The 19,598-nt window shown below is 40.0% G+C and overlaps 1 protein-coding gene across 3 annotated transcripts in view; it reads right to left on the bottom strand.

Annotated features, from left to right (window-relative positions):
• The window catches only part of myo10 (myosin X), a 128,490-nt gene that overhangs the window by 16,355 nt on the left and 92,537 nt on the right, over positions 1 to 19,598 (bottom strand). For all 3 annotated transcript variants that reach the window (XM_046051072.1, XM_046051073.1, XM_046051074.1), the window contains 8 exons: positions 18,688 to 18,756; positions 18,371 to 18,453; positions 17,546 to 17,654; positions 16,359 to 16,439; positions 4,988 to 5,112; positions 4,457 to 4,571; positions 479 to 585; positions 148 to 366 (listed from right to left, as the gene is read on the bottom strand). In XM_046051072.1, the coding sequence (XP_045907028.1) occupies positions 148 to 366; positions 479 to 585; positions 4,457 to 4,571; positions 4,988 to 5,112; positions 16,359 to 16,439; positions 17,546 to 17,654; positions 18,371 to 18,453; positions 18,688 to 18,756 (908 nt within the window). The remainder of the gene's footprint in view (positions 1 to 147; positions 367 to 478; positions 586 to 4,456; positions 4,572 to 4,987; positions 5,113 to 16,358; positions 16,440 to 17,545; positions 17,655 to 18,370; positions 18,454 to 18,687; positions 18,757 to 19,598) is intronic.

The raw sequence follows: 19,598 nt of genomic DNA, 5'->3' as shown, positions 1-19,598 counted from the left end.
ACCAGAGGATTTGTTTTCCCTGCTCACTGCAGCTACAGCACCAGACGACGAGTGCTGTATTAATAACAAAAAGGATTACATGAGACCAGCAATTGGTAGAATTTATATAAAAACCCCTATAACTACTCCTTATATTGTCTGGCCCACCTCTCTATCTCCTCCATCCTCCTGCAGCGCTCCTCCTCCTCCCTCCTCCTCCTCTCCTCCTGTAGCTGGCTGTAGGCCCGGCGGGCCAGCTGGCCCCGCATACGTTTCTGGAAGGTGAGCGCTGCCCAGCGGAGGAGGAGGAACTTCCTTCTCCAGTAGAAAGCCCGGTAGTTCTTCTGAATGACCACAATGCACTGCAGCAGCTTCCTGTACTGCTTCCTGTGTGCAGGACAGCATCAACAACGACCGTTGGTTAGAATGAGCATTAAAACTGTTTCTGAGTAGCTTTGTGATGTTGTTGTTGTGTTGAGTTTTGTGTATTGAGTCATACCTGGCCATGTAGCCCATGACGTGGGCCTGGATGATCATGGCCGCCTTCAGCACCTCCATCTCCCTCTGCTTCTCCAGGCGATGCTCCAGAGACTCACGAAGAAAGACCTGAGGGGGGAGAAGAAGAGGACAAAGGAAGAGTGTTATTGTATCACTCTTATCGGAAAAACATTTCAGTGTTTAACTGAACTTTAACCTTTCTCAATCCTTTTAAGTCCATGTACAGAGAAAAGAAAGAACAAAATACAACACTACAACTTTATGTAGAATTTATAAAAATGAGGATGAAGAGATATTAGGTAGAGATCAATAAAACAACAGTATTCATTTTGTTTATTTGAGCTGTAATTAAGGTTTACATGGATATTTATGGGTTAAATAACATCTCCTGACATGTTTTTAACACATGTCCAACTAATTCATTAATTTCCATACACCTTGTTAAAAACATTTCCTTTCCTAAAGTGCAATTTATTATTATTGCCCTCTCTAATTAATCGACTGATTTTTCTGCAGATTTTTTTATTGTATAAATGTCACAAAATATTTAAAAATGTCAAGCACAAGAATCCTCACGCTGTGAAGCTGAAACCACAGAATGTCTGGCATTTAAGACTTCAACACATAACTGAGTGACTCAATTAACTGACTATTTGTGTCAGCACCGTGCTCCAATGAAAGACTTTTTCAGATTGTCCAGTATGTGTGGGAGTTTATCAGGTGGAGTTTTAAAAGCATTTCATCAGACCAAAAGGTCATAGGAAAGTTTATACTGATCCATCAAAGGTTCTGGGAGAAGACTGTCACAAAAAAAAAAAGAAAAATGTGTTGTGACCATTATACTGAGCTATTAAAATAATCCTAGATTGTTATATTATATTTGTTAAATATATACATGTGATTAAACAGGTGCAATGGAAAATGCGTCCTGTTGTGTGGTATTAAAACAGAGTGGAAGATTAACAAATCATCCAGTCATGGCACACCATTGTACATGGTACATGCATTACATACGCTGTATTACACACACAATATGAATTTACAAGTGAACAGAATTAAAAAGAGGCAGTCCCTCCTTTTTCTTTAACATCACCATTTAAAAGACACTCCCTTCCAGAAGAACAACTGAACTGAACAAAGCAGCCGACATAAATCAAATCCAGATCCTCCTTGCCTTTTGTTCACATTGCTAAAGACAGCAGATTACTGCAGCGAGTGATTTCGGCTACATCTCTCTGTGAAAAGACCGGTCTTACAGGCACTTAGTGCAGCTGCCTACATAGAAGCCAAGCTGTCGTCCATTGATAGAGAAACTGGGCTCACTGAGGGACGCCGGGGGTTAATCCGATTAGGGAGGGAGGAAAATGAGATATGGGACATGGTCTCGGGCGACAGAGACGGTGGGGAAATGACACGGTGCTGCGAGGGTACAGGAGTACAGATTGCCTTTCTCCTGTTGAACGATGTATTGTGTGTGTGTGTGTGTGTGTGTGTGTGTGTGTTGTTGGCAGAGCGAGTGTTGAATCCTCAGTGGTGGAGCACTAATGAGATTTTCAGGAGGAAATGTAAACTTGTTTGGGTGATTTGGATGTCACTGACAAGCAGGTTAATTAACAAGGAAACATGCAGTACATGCCCCGGCACGTGCACATACACACACACCCCCAAAACCACCAGTGTCTCCACCTGAAGTCAGATGCTGGGTTATAAAAAAGACAACAGCATTTCAAGCATCAGAGCAGATTAAAACAGTTTGATTTGTATATAGACATTGTTTGCAGTTGTTCATTTCTCCTTCTGTATATATTTATATACACATAATAGTTCTATGTTTACTTTTACCTATCTTTGTATCCATATCCATAACTATATCATCTTTTTCACACTGTGGGAGAATATCATACATATTCTGTATCACCACGTTTGCCCCATTTATTGAAGCTACATGTCTTGTGCATATTTGTTGTAACGCATATCCAAAAAAAATCAGTCTGTTCAAACCCATTACCATTCAAAACAATGTGACCCACTGGTGGGTTTGAAGAAGTAAAATAAAATGTTGTTTTTTCCTTAACCTCTTCAAAAAAGGTACATTTGTACACACGCTCACTTCATTAATGGACTTCCTACATGAATCACACATGCTCAAAACGTTCGTCCTAGTGTACAAGTGCACACATTTGCATCCCCATGAATTGAACAACTAATCCTTTTTAATCATTACTATGCTAATTAGCGCAACAAAAGCCGCGCTAAGCCACTGCACACTTTTGATTCCGGCTGTTGGGGCCCTTACGGAGTGCCGCTCCCCGTGACAAGGTCAGGCCCGCGGAGAGAACAGAACCCTGGGAGAAGCAAGCAGAGCCACATCACTTCCAGGAAATTAAGTTTGAGGCTGTAAAAAACAAAAACAACTCCCAGACAATAGTCAGGACATGTGCCAACTGAAAGGAGCTGGAGGCCGGCTCAATGTAAATCTCACTGCGAGAGGCAGTGGGACAAAGTGGACGAATCCCTCTGAGGGAGATTGAATTGATTTAATGGTTTATAGGCAGTCACAGCAGCAGGAAGGGCTCTGTGGTTCAGTGCTGAGCATGGTGTTGACACTGTCAGGTTTAGAGGCTCTACAGAGGGCTTCCAGGTGGTGTGACTTCAGCCTGGTAGCCATGTTGGATGTTCAACTTTCAGAAAAGAGACAAGAAAGCACCACTAACTGTTTTGTAAATCTGGTAATTGCTGGCATTTCATTGCTGCCCTGCAGCCGTGCTTTTCACAGAGGCAACACACCCAGTGTCCTCCCTTACAGCTGGGGCATTTAGCACATTAAAACCCCAGCAATAGGAGAAGACTTGAATGCTGTTCTCCAGAGGGAGAGTTTTTACTTCAAACTCTGGCTCCAAGATGTCTTAAAGATGAACACCATATAAAACAGTTCAATCTATTTTTGATATAGCTCCTTGTTGATAGCTTGTCTTAAACATATGTACAACATATATTTATGTTATGGTTAACAGTAAATATGATGGATATATTTTATATCCAATAATCTTATATTGGTCATTTCGCAGCATTTTTGCTCCTTAATCTTCATTCAGTTTCTTGTGCTACTGATCCTGGACACACACACACATACACACATTCATCCTTCCACCAACACATACATGTATCCTCCACTGCTGTCACCTCTTGGAACATCACACGGTCATGCTGTGATTAAGAATCTCTGTCCACCATCTGTCATTTCCCCACAGCAATCACACACACACACACACACACACACACACACACTAATTATTCATGGCCTCACACACACCTACACACACACACTCAGAGCCTACAGTCACACAGGCTCCTGAGCTCTGGAATGATTTCATCGACCTGGATTTGTAAGAAGCATGAAGCCAAATTAAGCCTTGAGGGGAGCAGAGTGCAGCCAAAATGGATTGGCATCCGCCGGCGGCAAAGTAAGTCATATTCATGTTAGCAAGGAGAATACGGGGCAGCCAGTGTGAGCCAGAGGCAGAAGGAGCAGCAGGACATTCAGGAGCTCAGGGTTTGACAGGAAAAAGTCAATTATGCTGTGGAGGCCTGAGCAGAAGGGATATATTTCACTGCTGATCGACAGGAAATGCAAATCTATGGGAAAAATAGTATTTGAGGTAAATTTTTGAGAAAATGACTTTTTACCTTGGATCCACTCTGGTCTTAAACATATTGACACATAGACCAGAGACCTGTAGCAATACAACAGCACCATACCATACCCAATTACCCTGAATATAATTTAATCCCAGCCTGACTGATGGTCCTTGTTCAGGTCTCAGTTACTAGGAACCAAGGTGACCCCTGAAGACCTCTACTTAATGGTCATGGCAAACCGTTTATCTCTCAAAGATGAAATTTATGTCGTAAAATGCAATAGAAAATGTAAAAACTTAATGTTAGTATGGGTATATAAGCAAAGAACATCTGTCCTGACCTTGGTCTTGCCCAGCTGCCACTCTGCACTGCTGCTGTCATAGAGGTGCAGCAGCTGGATGCAGCTCCCCCTGGGGTCATTTGGTATCATCACGCCCCGCATCAACACCTTGTACCTGAAGAAGGGATGAGGTAAAGCAGAAGGTTAGAATCCAGCGCTTTCGTTGTTCACATGACGGAGCAGCATCGATCCGGTTCTTCGGGTACATTTTAGCTAAATACCGTTTTCGTCTTGACCTTTACATGTGTAATGTATCAGATCCTCTTGCTGTAATGCTCAGTGCTTTACATGATTTGGTGCTCTTTGGTGCAACAATGTTAAGAATATTTTTTTCAATTGCACTGATTTGGGAAATGAGACTATCTGGACAATATTGGAGTTAAACAAACATCTGCAGGTTATTGGTATGTGACATTTCATCAGAGCAATGTGGACACAACCATCCATATCTGTCACATTACAATAGAAGAAGATGTATGTGTTAATGTATGACTGAGGCGAGGGGCTGAATGCCTTGGTGCCGAGACAAACCTGGAGCAGAAGTCTTGGAAAGGTCTCCGGATGGGGAAGCCGGTGCGTCGAATCTTTACCGTCTCCAACATGCCGGAATATCTGAGCTGGTTCAGAACCAACGTCTGGTCGAACTGGTCAGGCATCTAGAGGCAGACAGTGACGATGGAATTTTAGGATAATTATAATAGGCCATTTGGCTGAAGACGGTCACATTCACATCTCAAGTGGACACTTTTATAAAGATATTTTAATAATGGTCAAATAAGTCAAGGGAGAAAAATATTAATGAGAATGTCGAAAAATGAGTAATCATGAACATTTCAGATTGTTGTCTGCATTTAAGAAAATGTTCTCTTTGTTAACACTGGAGGAGTTTACTTTAAGTACTACTAGTATCACTTTAAGTAATTTTAACACTTACTTACTTATTGCATATATACAGTATATTATAAATTTCCTGTATCTGTTGCTGGTATAAATAAAGGACATCTTGTTTATGATTATATTTCTGCTGGTTTCATGTGACAAGAAGGTCATGTTGATGTCCCCCCACCCAAGAAAAATCAACTCATTATTGAGACATAGGAGCCTCTAAAAGCATCAGCAGATGGTTTTTATTCAGTAACGACAGGACACTTTCATTTATGTTCCTCTGCAATTTAGTCCAATCAATGCAGTCAGCTGCTCATACAACACTATTATAACAGTACTGACAATGTAGGACACCACGCACCGTGTTGGTGATTGATTTTAGATTTAAACTCAATTTCTGTTTGAGAGCATGTTTGCAACACTGAAATATTGTTTTCTATTATACAAAAGACTTTACGGTGATGAAAGGGTCAATTGAAAGCAATTCTGTATTGCAGTTTGCTTTCTGGATAGAAAAGGGAATAAAAAACACAGACAAGGGTTTTTGGTGGTGGGCCTTTTCTTTTTTTGGGGAGGTAGTGGAACAAGCTTAAAACAACATCATACTTTATAAAGTTTCTATGCCAAACAAGTAAGAAAGCAGTGCATTTAAACATCTGGCAGAGCAGCATTGTCATCTCATTGGAATGACAAAAAATAATCACTCAATCACTAAATGTTCTACTTTCTTCACTGGTCTCTAACTGTGTCTTTCTGCTGCTTGTTGCTGAGCGGTATTGTATGGAGACTAAACCAGACATGTAAAGCCAAATCTATGAGCCAAAAGAGGCTAAATAACTGCGTAAAAAATTCTGGCAAACTATTTCATATGACGTCTGCAGCTAAACCCCACGACACTTCCATCCCTTTAAACTTCCACACGCATCTACAGACACCAACATACATAACACTGCATTCCACTCATTCACAACGTTGAACTCAGAGGGAGAAGTGCATACGACAGTGGCAGCCATCAACAAATCAAAACCCTTCAAAAAAAAAAAACACACTTGGCATTGAGATACCAATTTTCCTTACAGGAGTGCATTCAGTGAAAGCCATTTTCCCGGGGACCTCTCTCACCCTGTAACCTCAGTGGGTGTAGGAGGGCTCAGAATAAGAGGGTGCTTTCAAACCCACTAGTAATGCCCCCTTTATTCAGCGCCCATCATCCCTGATAGCCTGTTGATGGCCCATTTAAGCTGCTGAGATGAAGGGAGGCCAATTCACCACCAGATCTCGACTGAGTGATTGAATAGTGGCCTTTAACCGCTACCGGCCACAGAGGGGTCTTAATTAGCATAACTGACATTTGCATACGGCCGGCTGCAGCGTACAATGCTGAGCGGTGTCAGGAAGCTGCCCTCTGCCTCCTGCCTTTCTTTGCCCCCTGTTTTCTATCTCTATAGTTTCCTCTTTCTGCTCAGATTCTAGCTGCTTCTGGGATGTCAACAACCACTCTTTTTGGGAAGCTTATTCAGCTGCCTGGCCAACGTGGTAAATGAAATTGCTCCATCTTTCTTCTTCTCTATCATTCTTTCATTCTCTGAAACACAATCTGTAGAAGTTTCATGCTGTGTCAAAGCGCAGCCTCTGTCATTTTAAAAGACAAAATAAGGTCTGCAAGAGACCTTCTCTTGCTTTCTGACTTCGTCACAACATTTTCTTTTGCAGAAAGATCCATTTTATCCTTTCTATAGAGCATTTCTGTCAATGAAATAACTAAAGCTGTCTGAAGCGAGAATAAATAGCTCAAACTGAGACCTCTGTTGTATACCTGCAGAGAGAAAGCTGTATGGGTCTAACACAGAATGATGCTCTGCCTTTATATAATAAACATAAATCTACTTCCCCGCGACCCTGTACACAGGATAAGCGGTTGACGATGGATAGATGGACATAAATCTACTTTGGAAACTAGTGTCAAGGTTTAAATATTTTACACAAGTCACAAAAACCTGTAATTTTTTCACATATAATTTAAAGTGTGTGTTGAGGTCATTTGCAGTATCCATCTGATGTCTTTTCTATGCAGCAAAGTTCAAATGAAGAGAAATATTACTGTTAATATTGTGCTTCCAACTTTGTGTAAACACTTTGTGTTTGCCCATTTCTTGTTTCAACATGCCAGTGTCCTCATGCACAAAGCCAGCTCCATAAAGAGACGGTTTTCCCAGTTTAGTGTGGAGATACTGCTGTGCACAGAGCTCTGACCACAACCCCATCCCACACCTTTAGGATGAACTGGAATGCCTCCAGAATTTTGTACACTTGGGGAGGATGCCAAGCAGTCAGAATAACTGTTCTGAAATAAGTTAGTACAACAATCAGCATCCAGAACAAAGACTGAGAAGTAAACTTAGTGTCTTTCTCAGCCCAACTTCCCTGCTAAATAACTCAGAGCTTGGGGCATTCAACAGGACAAAAGGGGGCGTGATAGTCCTCTCCCGAGGGGGTTGGGAGCCCAAGGAGGAAGACAGGGAAGACAACCGAACTCAGGATGAGCCGTCCATCCTTCCCCACCAGTAAGAAGGTACAGAGAGCTGGAATGTTGCATGATACCGAATCTTTATTCATTTAATAATTTTTCATTAATGCTTTTACTTGCAGTTGGAGCTACAAATGTCTGTACTTCAATTTCTCTGTGTGAGATTTCTGTGTGGAAAGAAGCTGTGATTTTAAGAATAGTGAGCTGATGAAACATTGTTTGGTCAAAGGACATCTCACTTTACCTGCCATAATGTACTGACACTGGTCAGTTTGACCCTTCACACTAGCCTTCAAGTAAAATTTGAAGCACACTTTAAAACCTGGGAAATCTTAGATGGAGTTAGGATGCCTATGCCCATTTGCGTAAATGCCAAAAAATGATCTGGTTGAAGGTTCTGACCCACTGCTGCCAGATACGTTCATCTGGATCTATTGTGGCCTACTTTACAGTTATTGTCATATAGGGTTGCAATTGCCCTTCAGCAGCCCAGAGTGGCAGTAACAGATTACTGGTCATTACCCAGAAGGTATCAAATGAGATATTCTCCTTGTGTCGAATCCAATTTTCTCTGGAGGAGGACTTCGTCTGCTCTTAAGGAAAAGGCTCTTTTTTTGCACCAAAAAGATTTTCTGCCAATGACTATACTCAACACAAAAGCAGAAAATTCTCACATTTGAGAAGCTGGAACCAGAGAACACTTGGCAGAACAACATTCTTGCTTTAAACAGGACCAAGAGCATCTAGAACACAAAGAAGTCTGTGTTTCTTTGTCAGAAGTCTTGTTTGCTGCTGGGCGTCCAGGTCTGAATGTGGGAGCCAGCAGGGATTATCACTCTCTGCTCAGTAGGGGCTGCTCTACTGAGTTTTGGGGAATCCCTAGAACAATGTTTTCCGCTCATAGATGGACACAAATCCGATCTAAATCCCTGACCCTGCTGGATTTAAGCCTTACCCACTTTGAAGGAGGATTCTTATTGGTTTAAATTTCTCATAATCATCAACGACACACAGGATGCCTACAGGGGTAGTATTACTGAGATGAAACCAACAAATACAAAGACAGACAGACCGATACCATGGACAGTTAAGTTGCCGAGAAAATTTCATCTAGCCTCTTTGCACAAGTTCTGATAACGAATAAGAACTCAGAACAAATAATGACACCGAACAAAACATCCTGAATCTGAATACACCAGTGAGATGAATGAAAAGATGAATCACTGACTGTACCACAGGTCAGTATTAACGGCCTAGTTTTAAAAAGGGAAATTATAAAACATGCTGGACAAAGAGCAGCTATGGTCTAGGGATTGAACAAATTATTCTTTCCAATTATCTACTGATCTGTCAGTTATTCTTTTAATTTATCAATTAGTGGAACATGTGGATTGTTTGTTTTGTCTGACTAACAGTCCAAAACCCAAAGGTACTGAATTCAAAATGATATAAATCAAAAGATAAGCGTCAAATTCTCACCTCTGGAAAGCTGGAACCAAGTAAATGTTTGGTATCAACAACTCGCACACAAAGTGACTTTGACACAATGTTCGATTCTTAAAATCGTGGCACAGCAGGACACACCTGGCAAGTGGGTGCACTTCACTGAAGTATGTGACAGACATTATTTCCCATTTTAACATCACAGAGATTGTTTTCTGTGTTTCGGCCATATTGAAGTATCAACAGCAGCAAAAGTGAAATCCCATTAGAAAGAGAACTGAGCTTTTCATCAATGAAACTACTTTCTCTTCATTATCATGTCATTAACTAAACACTCTCCTCATTATGTGTTCAACCTGATCATGCTTTGCCTTTCAAGCTCGATATAATTGTAATAATCATCATGCACTTGCAGCAAAGCATAGCCATGCAGGCTCCATCTGAAGTGTGTCATTTTGGTTCTGAAAGCCTTCAAGTCCAATTAACGAGACGACTAACAGGAAGCATCAGAGGGACTCTCTGTTCGTCCAGTGCGTGGCAGTATAACATTACACAGCAATAATCCCTCATTGGATTAATTCATTCTGTAATTAAGAAACAAGCTGGTGCGTCTTTTTCTGGCTATTGGTAGGAATATGACATCTGTTATGCTCAGGCCTTTTCTTCTAAAATGAAACTTAATTTAAACAGAGATATCACCTGAGAACACAGACAAACCTTAACAGCTTTCCCACCTTTATACCAAATGTAAGCCTATTGCAATTTGAACAATGCAGCAGTTACTACATTGATTTGGATTGCTCTTAATTACTGCTGCAGTCTATATTACTGTTGACTGGCTTTGCCAAAAATCTAAAGAGATTAATTAAGGAAGTTGGATATGCATTGGTGTCACTCAAAAACATCTTTTAACATTGTATGCATGCTTTATGATATCTTCATCTTCCTTTTTATTTTCGTGCATTTCTACTAGAACCTTTGTGTCACTGGTCATTTTTTGTGCCTGAAAAGCCTGGAATGATGAGGAACTCGCTTTGTGCATCTGTCATGTGTCTGAACACAAACTATGTGTCATCTCATGCCACAGCACTAAAATCCTCCACTGGACACTTAAACCCTGTGCAACAAGCGCACACTTGAATGCACCGCTTCCCATTTAAAACATGCATCAGGTCTCACCGTGCATCGTAGCTCCCAGCTTCCCTTCCTCGGGCTTCGTCAGATCAGAGACAAACGGTAAATGACAGAAAACTTCCCAAAGCTGCTATCCCCGTGTCTCTCCTCAACACACTGAGACATACACATTCACACACACTCTTTCTCTCTGCCTCCACAGAGTCAAACAAAGGCTTTCAAACCCAGAACTCCACTCCCCTTTTTGTGTGGAGAGGGAGGGCTGTGGTTGTCATGGTGATGCGTCTCCTGCTGAGGCTAATTTGTGCAGGCCACTTGTAGGCTTGACACAGAGAGAGAGAGAGAGAGAGAGAGAGAGAGAGAGAGAGAGAGAGAGAGAGAGAGAGAGAGAGAGAGAGAGAGAGAGAGAGACTGTGTGTCAGAGAACAGGCTGTTTACATTCAAATGTGGTGGTGACTTTTGTGTCCACTCACTGCAGCTAACTAGACTGATGAACTGGTGTGATGCTGCCCCAGACTGACTGAACTGGACCCAACATGATGGGAAACTGGGCAGAGTGATAATTCGATTATATCATCCATCAACGTCCCGTCGATTCATATCATCTTTCATCTTATCATTTTTGTAATCTTATTGTGAGATTTTTACACATTTACACATGGTATACGTAAAGTTGGATAAATGTGGTTTTATTTTATCTTATCCTATCAAAGCAATTAAAAATGGACAAAGTGTGAGTTTTGCTCTGAAGCCATTCATAACAGTAGAACACAGTTCATTGCATTGAACATCAGTTTGATTATTTCACATGGGAATTTGTAGACATTTGGCATACTGCTCTACTTATCAACATTTTTTTCAACAAGTATTTTTAAATATTGTGGTGGGATTTTAACCGTATCACCTAGCCCTCTTCAGACTTTGCCAACCCTGCTTTTGCTTATGGATGAACTGGATACTGTGTTCCAAAGTTGTATTTATACAAAGATACATTTCAGAGAAGTTTCTTTTGTCGTGGATGTTATGGGAAAAAGTCTTCAGGCCAGCGGACATGTGACCTGTCATTGCCTCCCAGCTCAGCACTGTTCCCGGCAGCTTGCTCTGTATCCAGCCATCAGACTTTGCTCGGGTTTCTTAGACTGAAGCTAATATCTCTGTCCACACAGGAGGCCTGTTCTTCTCATGCAAACTAATCAGAGCCCAAAGTTTAATTGAACAGTTATGTTATAATATAGAAAAAAAACATTTACAGTGAAATTTGAATTTGTTTAGGAATTGTGTCTTTTCCTGCCCGCATGATTTGTTGTAAAATATGATCCGACTGCTGGTGATGTGCACATGGGCTGTTAGCATGCTAAGATTGGCATATCCTTTTTTGCCTTACTGTACATGAACCATACAATGTGCCATTCAGTTATTATTCAAGTGTTTGGTGTGCACAAGTGACATCTCAGCTTTTTTGATACTACCGCTTGGGGTGTCAAAGTCAAAGTTTTTCAGATCTTATACATTGTGGCTTCAATTTTGAGTTAGAGCACATTTAGAATGCACATTAAATAATAACAATTACAATACTTACAATTATATCTTTGGTTCCTGGGACTAAGGAGTCAGACAGAGACACTGATTTATCTGATTTATCCTAGTTAAACTGATAACTGACAGTAATAACAGAGATGTGGGTATTCTTCTAGAGATACAAAAGCACACAGAAATGTGTTGTCAATACATGTCCAGTCCTGCTAACAACAAGAAGAAAAATCAATAGACTCTGATCAGCCTCCATAGTTGTTATTACTGTCAAAACACACACACGCACACACACTATAATGCTGCCTACAGAAGGATGGGGTTGCTATGGTGACGGGCTACTGCATTTGATGAGCATAGATGATGAGGATGACAGCTTTTTATGAGCGGGCGAGCGTGTGTGTGCGTGTGTGAGAAAGCATGAATAGGGAGTTGTTGTGCTTAAAAGACACAAAGGAAAATGTCTGGGAATGCTGACATCTGCCTGCTGATCATCCTTTTATCCAAACTGAATTCTTTATGTCTGACTGTCTTATAAGCACACCAACAAAGTATTAAAATCACAAAGTATAAAGTTATAACATAAAACAAACAAAAAAAGAAAACAAGAGTTAATTTGATGTATTGGAGGTGTCATTATTACTCTGATGTAATACTGTTATGTCTTTGTTTACTCATCACTTTTGGTTTTTTTTGTTTGTTTTTTTTTACAGAAAATGAAAACAGTACTTTTGTAAAGCGGAGAAAAAGATTGATAGAGAAAATCTAAAGCTCAAAGCAATCATATTTCTGGTTTGGCTCATTTAAACAAATCCAAAAGGGTACATTTCTCTATTCATGTTTGGTCTGAGTCAGAGACAAGCACTCAATATATCTCATGTTAAACTAAAGTTTAGTTGGAGGGATTTAGGACTCTCGCTATCCTTTTCCGAATGTACGATGTTTTCCCACAGTCTGCATTTCTCTAATCTCTACAACGCAGATGCAAAGTTAGCATGACCCATACTCAGAATAACCACAATTGAGAATAAAACCCAGATTGAAAAATACCGTATTTTTCCTTTAAGAGGCAGTCTTGTACTAATGTCTTCTTTTGTACAACAAGAAGGAAACATCTGATATGAGTGCAGGTAGAAACACCCCAATCACTGAAGTAACTTTCTGGTAAGACTCCTGTGTCTTTGGTGTGTGACTATTTCAAAGTGTACAGTAAGTGCACACGTGTGTGTGTGTGTGTGTGTGTGTGTGTGTGTGTGTGTGTGTGTGTGTGTGTGTGTTCATACGTCTATGTGGGTCCTAATTTTATTTAGAGCCAACAGTCTGTCCACACTATTATGCATTCGGTCAATATATTGATATTTCCACAGAGACTCCACTTCCCATCTGCAGGAGTCCCATGACCCTGCAGGCTTTTTCAACACATTGTTACATCACCGCACCGAAATAGTCTGTTAGTCACCAAATTAAACTCTCCTCACTTCCCAAAATGTCTTTACTTTCCGAAAATGTCTCAAAAAACAGAGGAGCTAAAAGTTTAAACTAATTCTAAAGGTTTCTGAGGCAACACTTCCACACTGAAGTGTTGATTTTTAGGGGTTTATTATTGTTCACCATCATCATCCTTTCTGCGTCCATCTTCGTGCCCCCCCTTCCCTCAGACACCTGCTCAGAGTCAAACAGGCAGATGACAGGGACGCCTCTCGGGGGCTTTTAGGGGCCGCGTGCTGTCCTGTCCTGACCCTTTTTCCCACTGGGGCAGCCCTAACATCCCCCCCACCTCCTTCCCTCACTACATTAAGCCCCATTCAAAAGTCATCATCCAGCCTTGTTTAACATTCAATCAGAAGAGGAGTGCAGACGGTTGTGTTTCGCCTCATAAAAACACGTCGGCTGTCCCGCTGGTCTCCAGAGGACAACAAAGATGTTCACAGTGTGTGTGTATCTTATCTATGCATATGTATTGTGTATCTATTCATCGGAAATTTAAGAAATAAAATTGTCCTTCAGATTAAAAAAGGACAGCAGAGTAGAATCACACAGACTCTAAACTAAACTAAACATTAAAGGCTTCCCATGTACACTTTTGGTTTTGAACTTCATGGCAGTATACAGAGTTTTTTAATGAGCAATCAGCCACCAACTGTTCTGACTGCTCACTACGTGCACAGTATGCCATGTATGACTTTTGAGGGTGGTAGGTAAAATAAGCACAACGTAAATACAGTGTGAAGCGAACAAAACTGTGACTGAAATCAGGTAAGTAAGGCAAACAATATGGCCGCAGATTTTGGTTCTTGACAGTTTGGACACAATTTGTTCACAGCTCAAAAAGTGTTTTGCTTCTCAGATGTACTCACAACCCTTCATCACAGTAAAAAATAAATAAAATGTAAAAACACACGTGTAAACTCACGTGGACGCAATCATCTCACACACACACACACACACACACACACACACACACACAGGGGTCTCGGGGTGAATCATCAAACTCTACAGACAGAAACACTCTTCACTGACGGTACAGACGTGTTACATCTGTACAAAGTGTCCACATCTGAGCCTGGCAGAGGAATGAGTGGTGTGAAGAAACAGGAAATGGACAAAATAACATAAACGCCTGTCATTATGATATAATCTAATCTCACAGCCATGCCAGTTTCTGTTTATTTCTGTTGATACTGACGAATTGTTTATATCCACTGTACTCTACAATATGCCCGCCTGAGGATGAATTCCACGACTGGAAAACTATCTATATCTTATCACTGCAAGCTGTTGATAAAATGCTTTTTGGCTGGTGGATTTGTTAAACATTTTGAGAATATTTGGAGAAATAATTGTACTGGGAACATACATTCTGACAATAACTGCTTTACAACAGCTTAATGTTGTAAAGCAGTTTTAAAAATATTCACTGTCAGCTACTTAAGCTGTATCAGTTAAACCATACAACCAGTTAGCAGGGCCTCTTCTCTGGTAGCTAACAACTGCTGATGACTAGGCATGGTAACTATCAATAATTACAGACATCAGTAATCAGTGTGACTCGATTCCACTACTGACTGTACTTCTACATCAACGTGACACATCTGACGTTTGCAATGATGCTGCTAATGAGTCGACAAAGCATCCAGACAGACATCGATAAGATACTGATCCAAGAATAGTTCTGCCAGTGAGTTAGTCAATACACGGCAGCCTGGGGAGTTAAATCAATTTCAAGCCTCGTTTCAAACCACAGACTGTAGACGTTACAAGCCAGAAATAAAATATAGAGCTAAGGCAGTGGAGCCTGGTCGTTTCTTAAAGCGAACTGAGGAAGCAGCAACCTCCATGACTCCTCCATGACTGAGCATGATATGCTGAGACAGTTGTCAATCAAGCAAATACACCCACAATCCAACGTCAGGCTCCATTTCCAGCTCAGCCTTAGCCCCTTCGTCTTTCAGGCTTTTGATGTCTTTTCTCATAGAGGGGTTCTTTCATTGCTCATGCTGTAGTAGATTTTACTTTTCATATAGACAGAAAACTGTGTTATCGTGCGTCTGAATTTAGGAAGCCAGATAAAGGAATCCCTCTATGAAACAGCGCCTGGCCAACACTAACAGACGCTAACATGAGAGGGGGATGGGATTTGGGCTCTCTCATCGTCAAGTGTCTTTGTTGTTGTTTTTTTTACTGTATTGTCATTTCTGTTGTTTTCTATTGCCTGTAAACTTTGATGCCATTTTTGCCAGGACTCTTGAGAAGAGAATATACTGGTTAACATTTTTTTAAAAAGTCAGTGTCTTCCAAATGCAAATGTTTTCCAGAACAGAAAACAGAAGTGTAACATGTACGTATCCAACACAAATCACGCCATGAGTTCAGTGGTTGGAAAATTAATTTTGCAATATTAGTACACAAAACTGTTCAACTGAGATGCATTTTGAGTTAGGATTGGTTATAGGAGTTCTAAGAAGGTTAATTACTTATCAGTTATATTTATATCCTCAATAAACATAAATTAAATACAATATTCTGTGAATATGGATTCGCTCCAGTCAGTGGTGGGAGTCACAGTGCAGACGGTTAATCCCTCCATTCTTTCCTGTATATAATTTGTGTACATTATCCCCACATTCTACAATACTCCAGCCTGTTGCTAGGCAACCTGGGGTCAAAGGGCGCCAAAAGGGCCAGACACTTCTCATTCCTGTGTGTGGCTGGTGGGTGGGGGAGGACTGTTTGATTATTAAATGACAGACGATTCACACACACTCTCTCTACTTCAGTGCTCCGACATCCTGACCTGCTAATGTTTGCTTTAGGCAAAGTAACGAGTGTTTACTAATGTGTGTGTGTGTTTGGTCGGTCCTGAATACCTATATCAGCACTCACCTTCTGTGTATTTGGTTTAATGCATCGAATGAAATATGGGTTGGAAGTGCTGAGTGTGGCCATCAGGGAGTGCAACGAAACCTGCAATAAAACAAACACTTTTGTTAGTACTAATATTACTATTCTTACTGTTATTGCTTCTACTACTACTTTTACTACTATAACTACTAATATTTATACTACTTCTACCTATCACCTATTTATCTGTGAAAGGTGCTATATCTAATATATATATATATATATATATATATAAGAAACGTTGCTTACTTACTACTGATGCTACTATTACTAGTATGACAGCTTATATTTTTAGTACCTTTTCTCCCAGAAAAGGTATTACTATTACTACTAGCTGCTACAGTGCTATTCTAAACTGTTATGCATCAAATGCGCATATATTATACGCCACAACTACATTAGTTACTGTTTTTTAATCATAAGTTACTGCCTTTACTAATGCAACTACTGTGGCCACAATGTACAAAAGTTTATACTATTACTGCTATCACCATTATTTGTGAATGTTATTGCATGAGTTACTGCAACTGTTACTAAAACTGTAATAACTTGTAATTCTCCTCCTTCTACCACCAGTATTATGATCACCATATTACTACTGTAATAACTACAACTACCGCTGCTACTATGGTTTCTAAAACAACTTACCACAAATGATCTACAACTACTGCTTCTAGTACTACTACCACTATTTCTGCATCTACTGCTGCCGCTACAATTTCTGCAGCAATGGCTACCACTACTACCACAACTGCTACTACAACAATAACTACAAGTTTTTTCCTATTAATACAACTAATATAACTTCTATTACTAGTAATATTAAGACTGCTACTTTGACTTGTACAACAATTACAACTATTGCTATTACTACTAACAATGCAATTGTTAATACTACCACCACTGGTGTTATTTTTTCCAACAATACTAGTGTTACTGCCACTACTGCAGTACCACTTGTGCAACTACTATAATAGCTACTGATCCTAATGCTACTACCACTAGTGTCAGAATTAACTGAAACTAAAAAGAACACGCACTTATGTATAACTTCTCCTAATAAAGATCATTGAGCTCTGTAGTGTTTGTGTGGTCATGATACTTAGCACTGATGGACACAGTATTTGAGAAAGAGTAAACAGTAAACATGTTGTTTGTTTATGATCCACCTTAAACTGGGTGCTGACTGTGGGCCGTCTGTGCTTGGAGCTGTTCTTCAGAGTGTCCTGTTTGTTTCGGCTTAATACATGTTCAAACAGGTCGTAGACAAAGTCCAACCTTTCAGAAGAAAGGGGAATAGTTAGGATACAGATGCTGTGAAATTGCATTCTGAACATTAAATCTTCCTAATTTAATAGTAACTGCAATTAAAATAGTTGTTATTCAAGTGTCAGTGATAATGCACCATATTAATAGTGTACCCCAGTTATCAGTCACTGTTTAAGAAGTCACACTATGAACAAACTGAAATTATTTATAGTTATTAATAATGTATCCAAAAAAACTAACTTTCAATATTATATGCAAGTCTCTACGACAATCACATCAAAGTGAGATTATAACAGTATTTCTGGAAGTTTAGTTTAAAAAAAAAAAAAATCTGGTGTTTGAGTTTTGATTATTGCTTGACAAAAGTAGCTGTGAAAGGTGCAGACTGCAAATTTTTTAAACAGGTGAGCCTGCAGAGCTGTGCACAGAGGAGAATGATAAACTTATTATGATACATTTGCTGTGAAAAAGCAGCAGTTAGTTTTGGAATAGGAAACATGTTCAATATGTTCACCTGTACTTGTCCAGCTAAAATCGAAGAGTGAAAGGCTTTCAGTTTGAATTCTTGGTCTGAGAAAATCTGGAGACACAGTCCAGCGTGCCTCTGAGCAAAGCATTTAATGCCCAACTCTCTTTTATTTGTAAATTACAACAGTAGACAGGATGAAGCAAGTCACTGCCTTCATAATCCTCTCCTTCAAAAAGTTAGAAATGCTGCTATCTACCGGCTCTCCCTCAGTAGGTTGAGTATGTCATCTCTGAAAGTGTCTCTGTTCTTCTCCAACATCCCTCTCACATCGTACACCACCTGCAACAAACCACAGGGGGGCGTCAGAGAGTTATATAGGAACAAAGACAAGCGATGCACTACCTGGACATGTGTCTTCCTCTGCAGCTATTCAGTTTAACTGGATCAGTTTAGTATTTTTTGTGAAGATTGTTAACAAAAAACAAGCAGTATCTATAATGTTTTGAGCAATAGTTTGTTCTATTGCAGAAAACATACAACATACAGTAGGCAACACAGATATTAGGGTCTTACCTCTCCTGCATAGTGCTTGACTCCAAAGTAGTGCACAGCAACACGTGGCTTCACATAGAAAGAGTTTTTCTGCAGCAAAAGGAAGGAAACCATTTAATTGCTTTTGACAAACACTCCTGGCTCCTCTGTAATATCACTAACAAAATCACAGTCACTGAGAAAAAGGCAGACTTCAGATGATTACAGATCCGGTCTGTTTTCTGAGCTGAACAACTGAAATCATACCTGCATAAAATGTGCTCCTAATACTGCTGTAAAATAAGAAAACACGTCTCTGTGAATCAGAAAAACTGTATTATTCTCTGAGTAAAGAATCGACTCCTATAGTCGCCCTTTCAACCCCGTCTTCATGTCTCTGGTTTGTTGTATCCAATTGTCTTTTATTCGATCATAATCCTGTTTAATAAGGCTGTAAAGCTTCACTAAGAGCACAGCCAAGAAAATATTTACAAGTCTTCTACCTATTTACTGCTTGCAATCACATCAGTGTTTAAATCAAGTCAAGCTGTTTGCTGCAGATTTAAAAGCCAAGAACTGTATACAGCTGTTGGCCAGAATTTGCTGACAGGATCAGTATCCTGTTAGCAACAGATGCTAACAACATCACTTTTACTATAGAATGCTATGTGAATTATAACTGTAAGGTTCATATATGAATCTTCAGGTTCAGACTGTTTGTAACATTATTTCAAGCTAACAAAGGGACACATCCCAGGCCATGTACAGTTGTACCTGGGTCATTTTTATGACACATCATAAGTTTAGAAATTGTTCACAATGACAGAAAAAGATTAGTCTATTTCAGTTATTTATCGACACAAAGGCTAATCATGGCGGTGGAAATAATCTTACTGGTTCCACTGGCTAGTGTTGTAGTCAAGACCGCCCAAACAGAGTACAAGTCAAGACCA

The sequence above is a fragment of the Micropterus dolomieu genome, linkage group LG06 (genome assembly GCF_021292245.1).
Source record: "Micropterus dolomieu isolate WLL.071019.BEF.003 ecotype Adirondacks linkage group LG06, ASM2129224v1, whole genome shotgun sequence".
In the NCBI taxonomy this organism is placed as follows: domain Eukaryota; kingdom Metazoa; phylum Chordata; class Actinopteri; order Centrarchiformes; family Centrarchidae; genus Micropterus; species Micropterus dolomieu.
The sequence above is the reverse complement of the archived record's forward strand: the minus strand, read 5'-3'. Positions and strand labels throughout refer to the sequence as shown.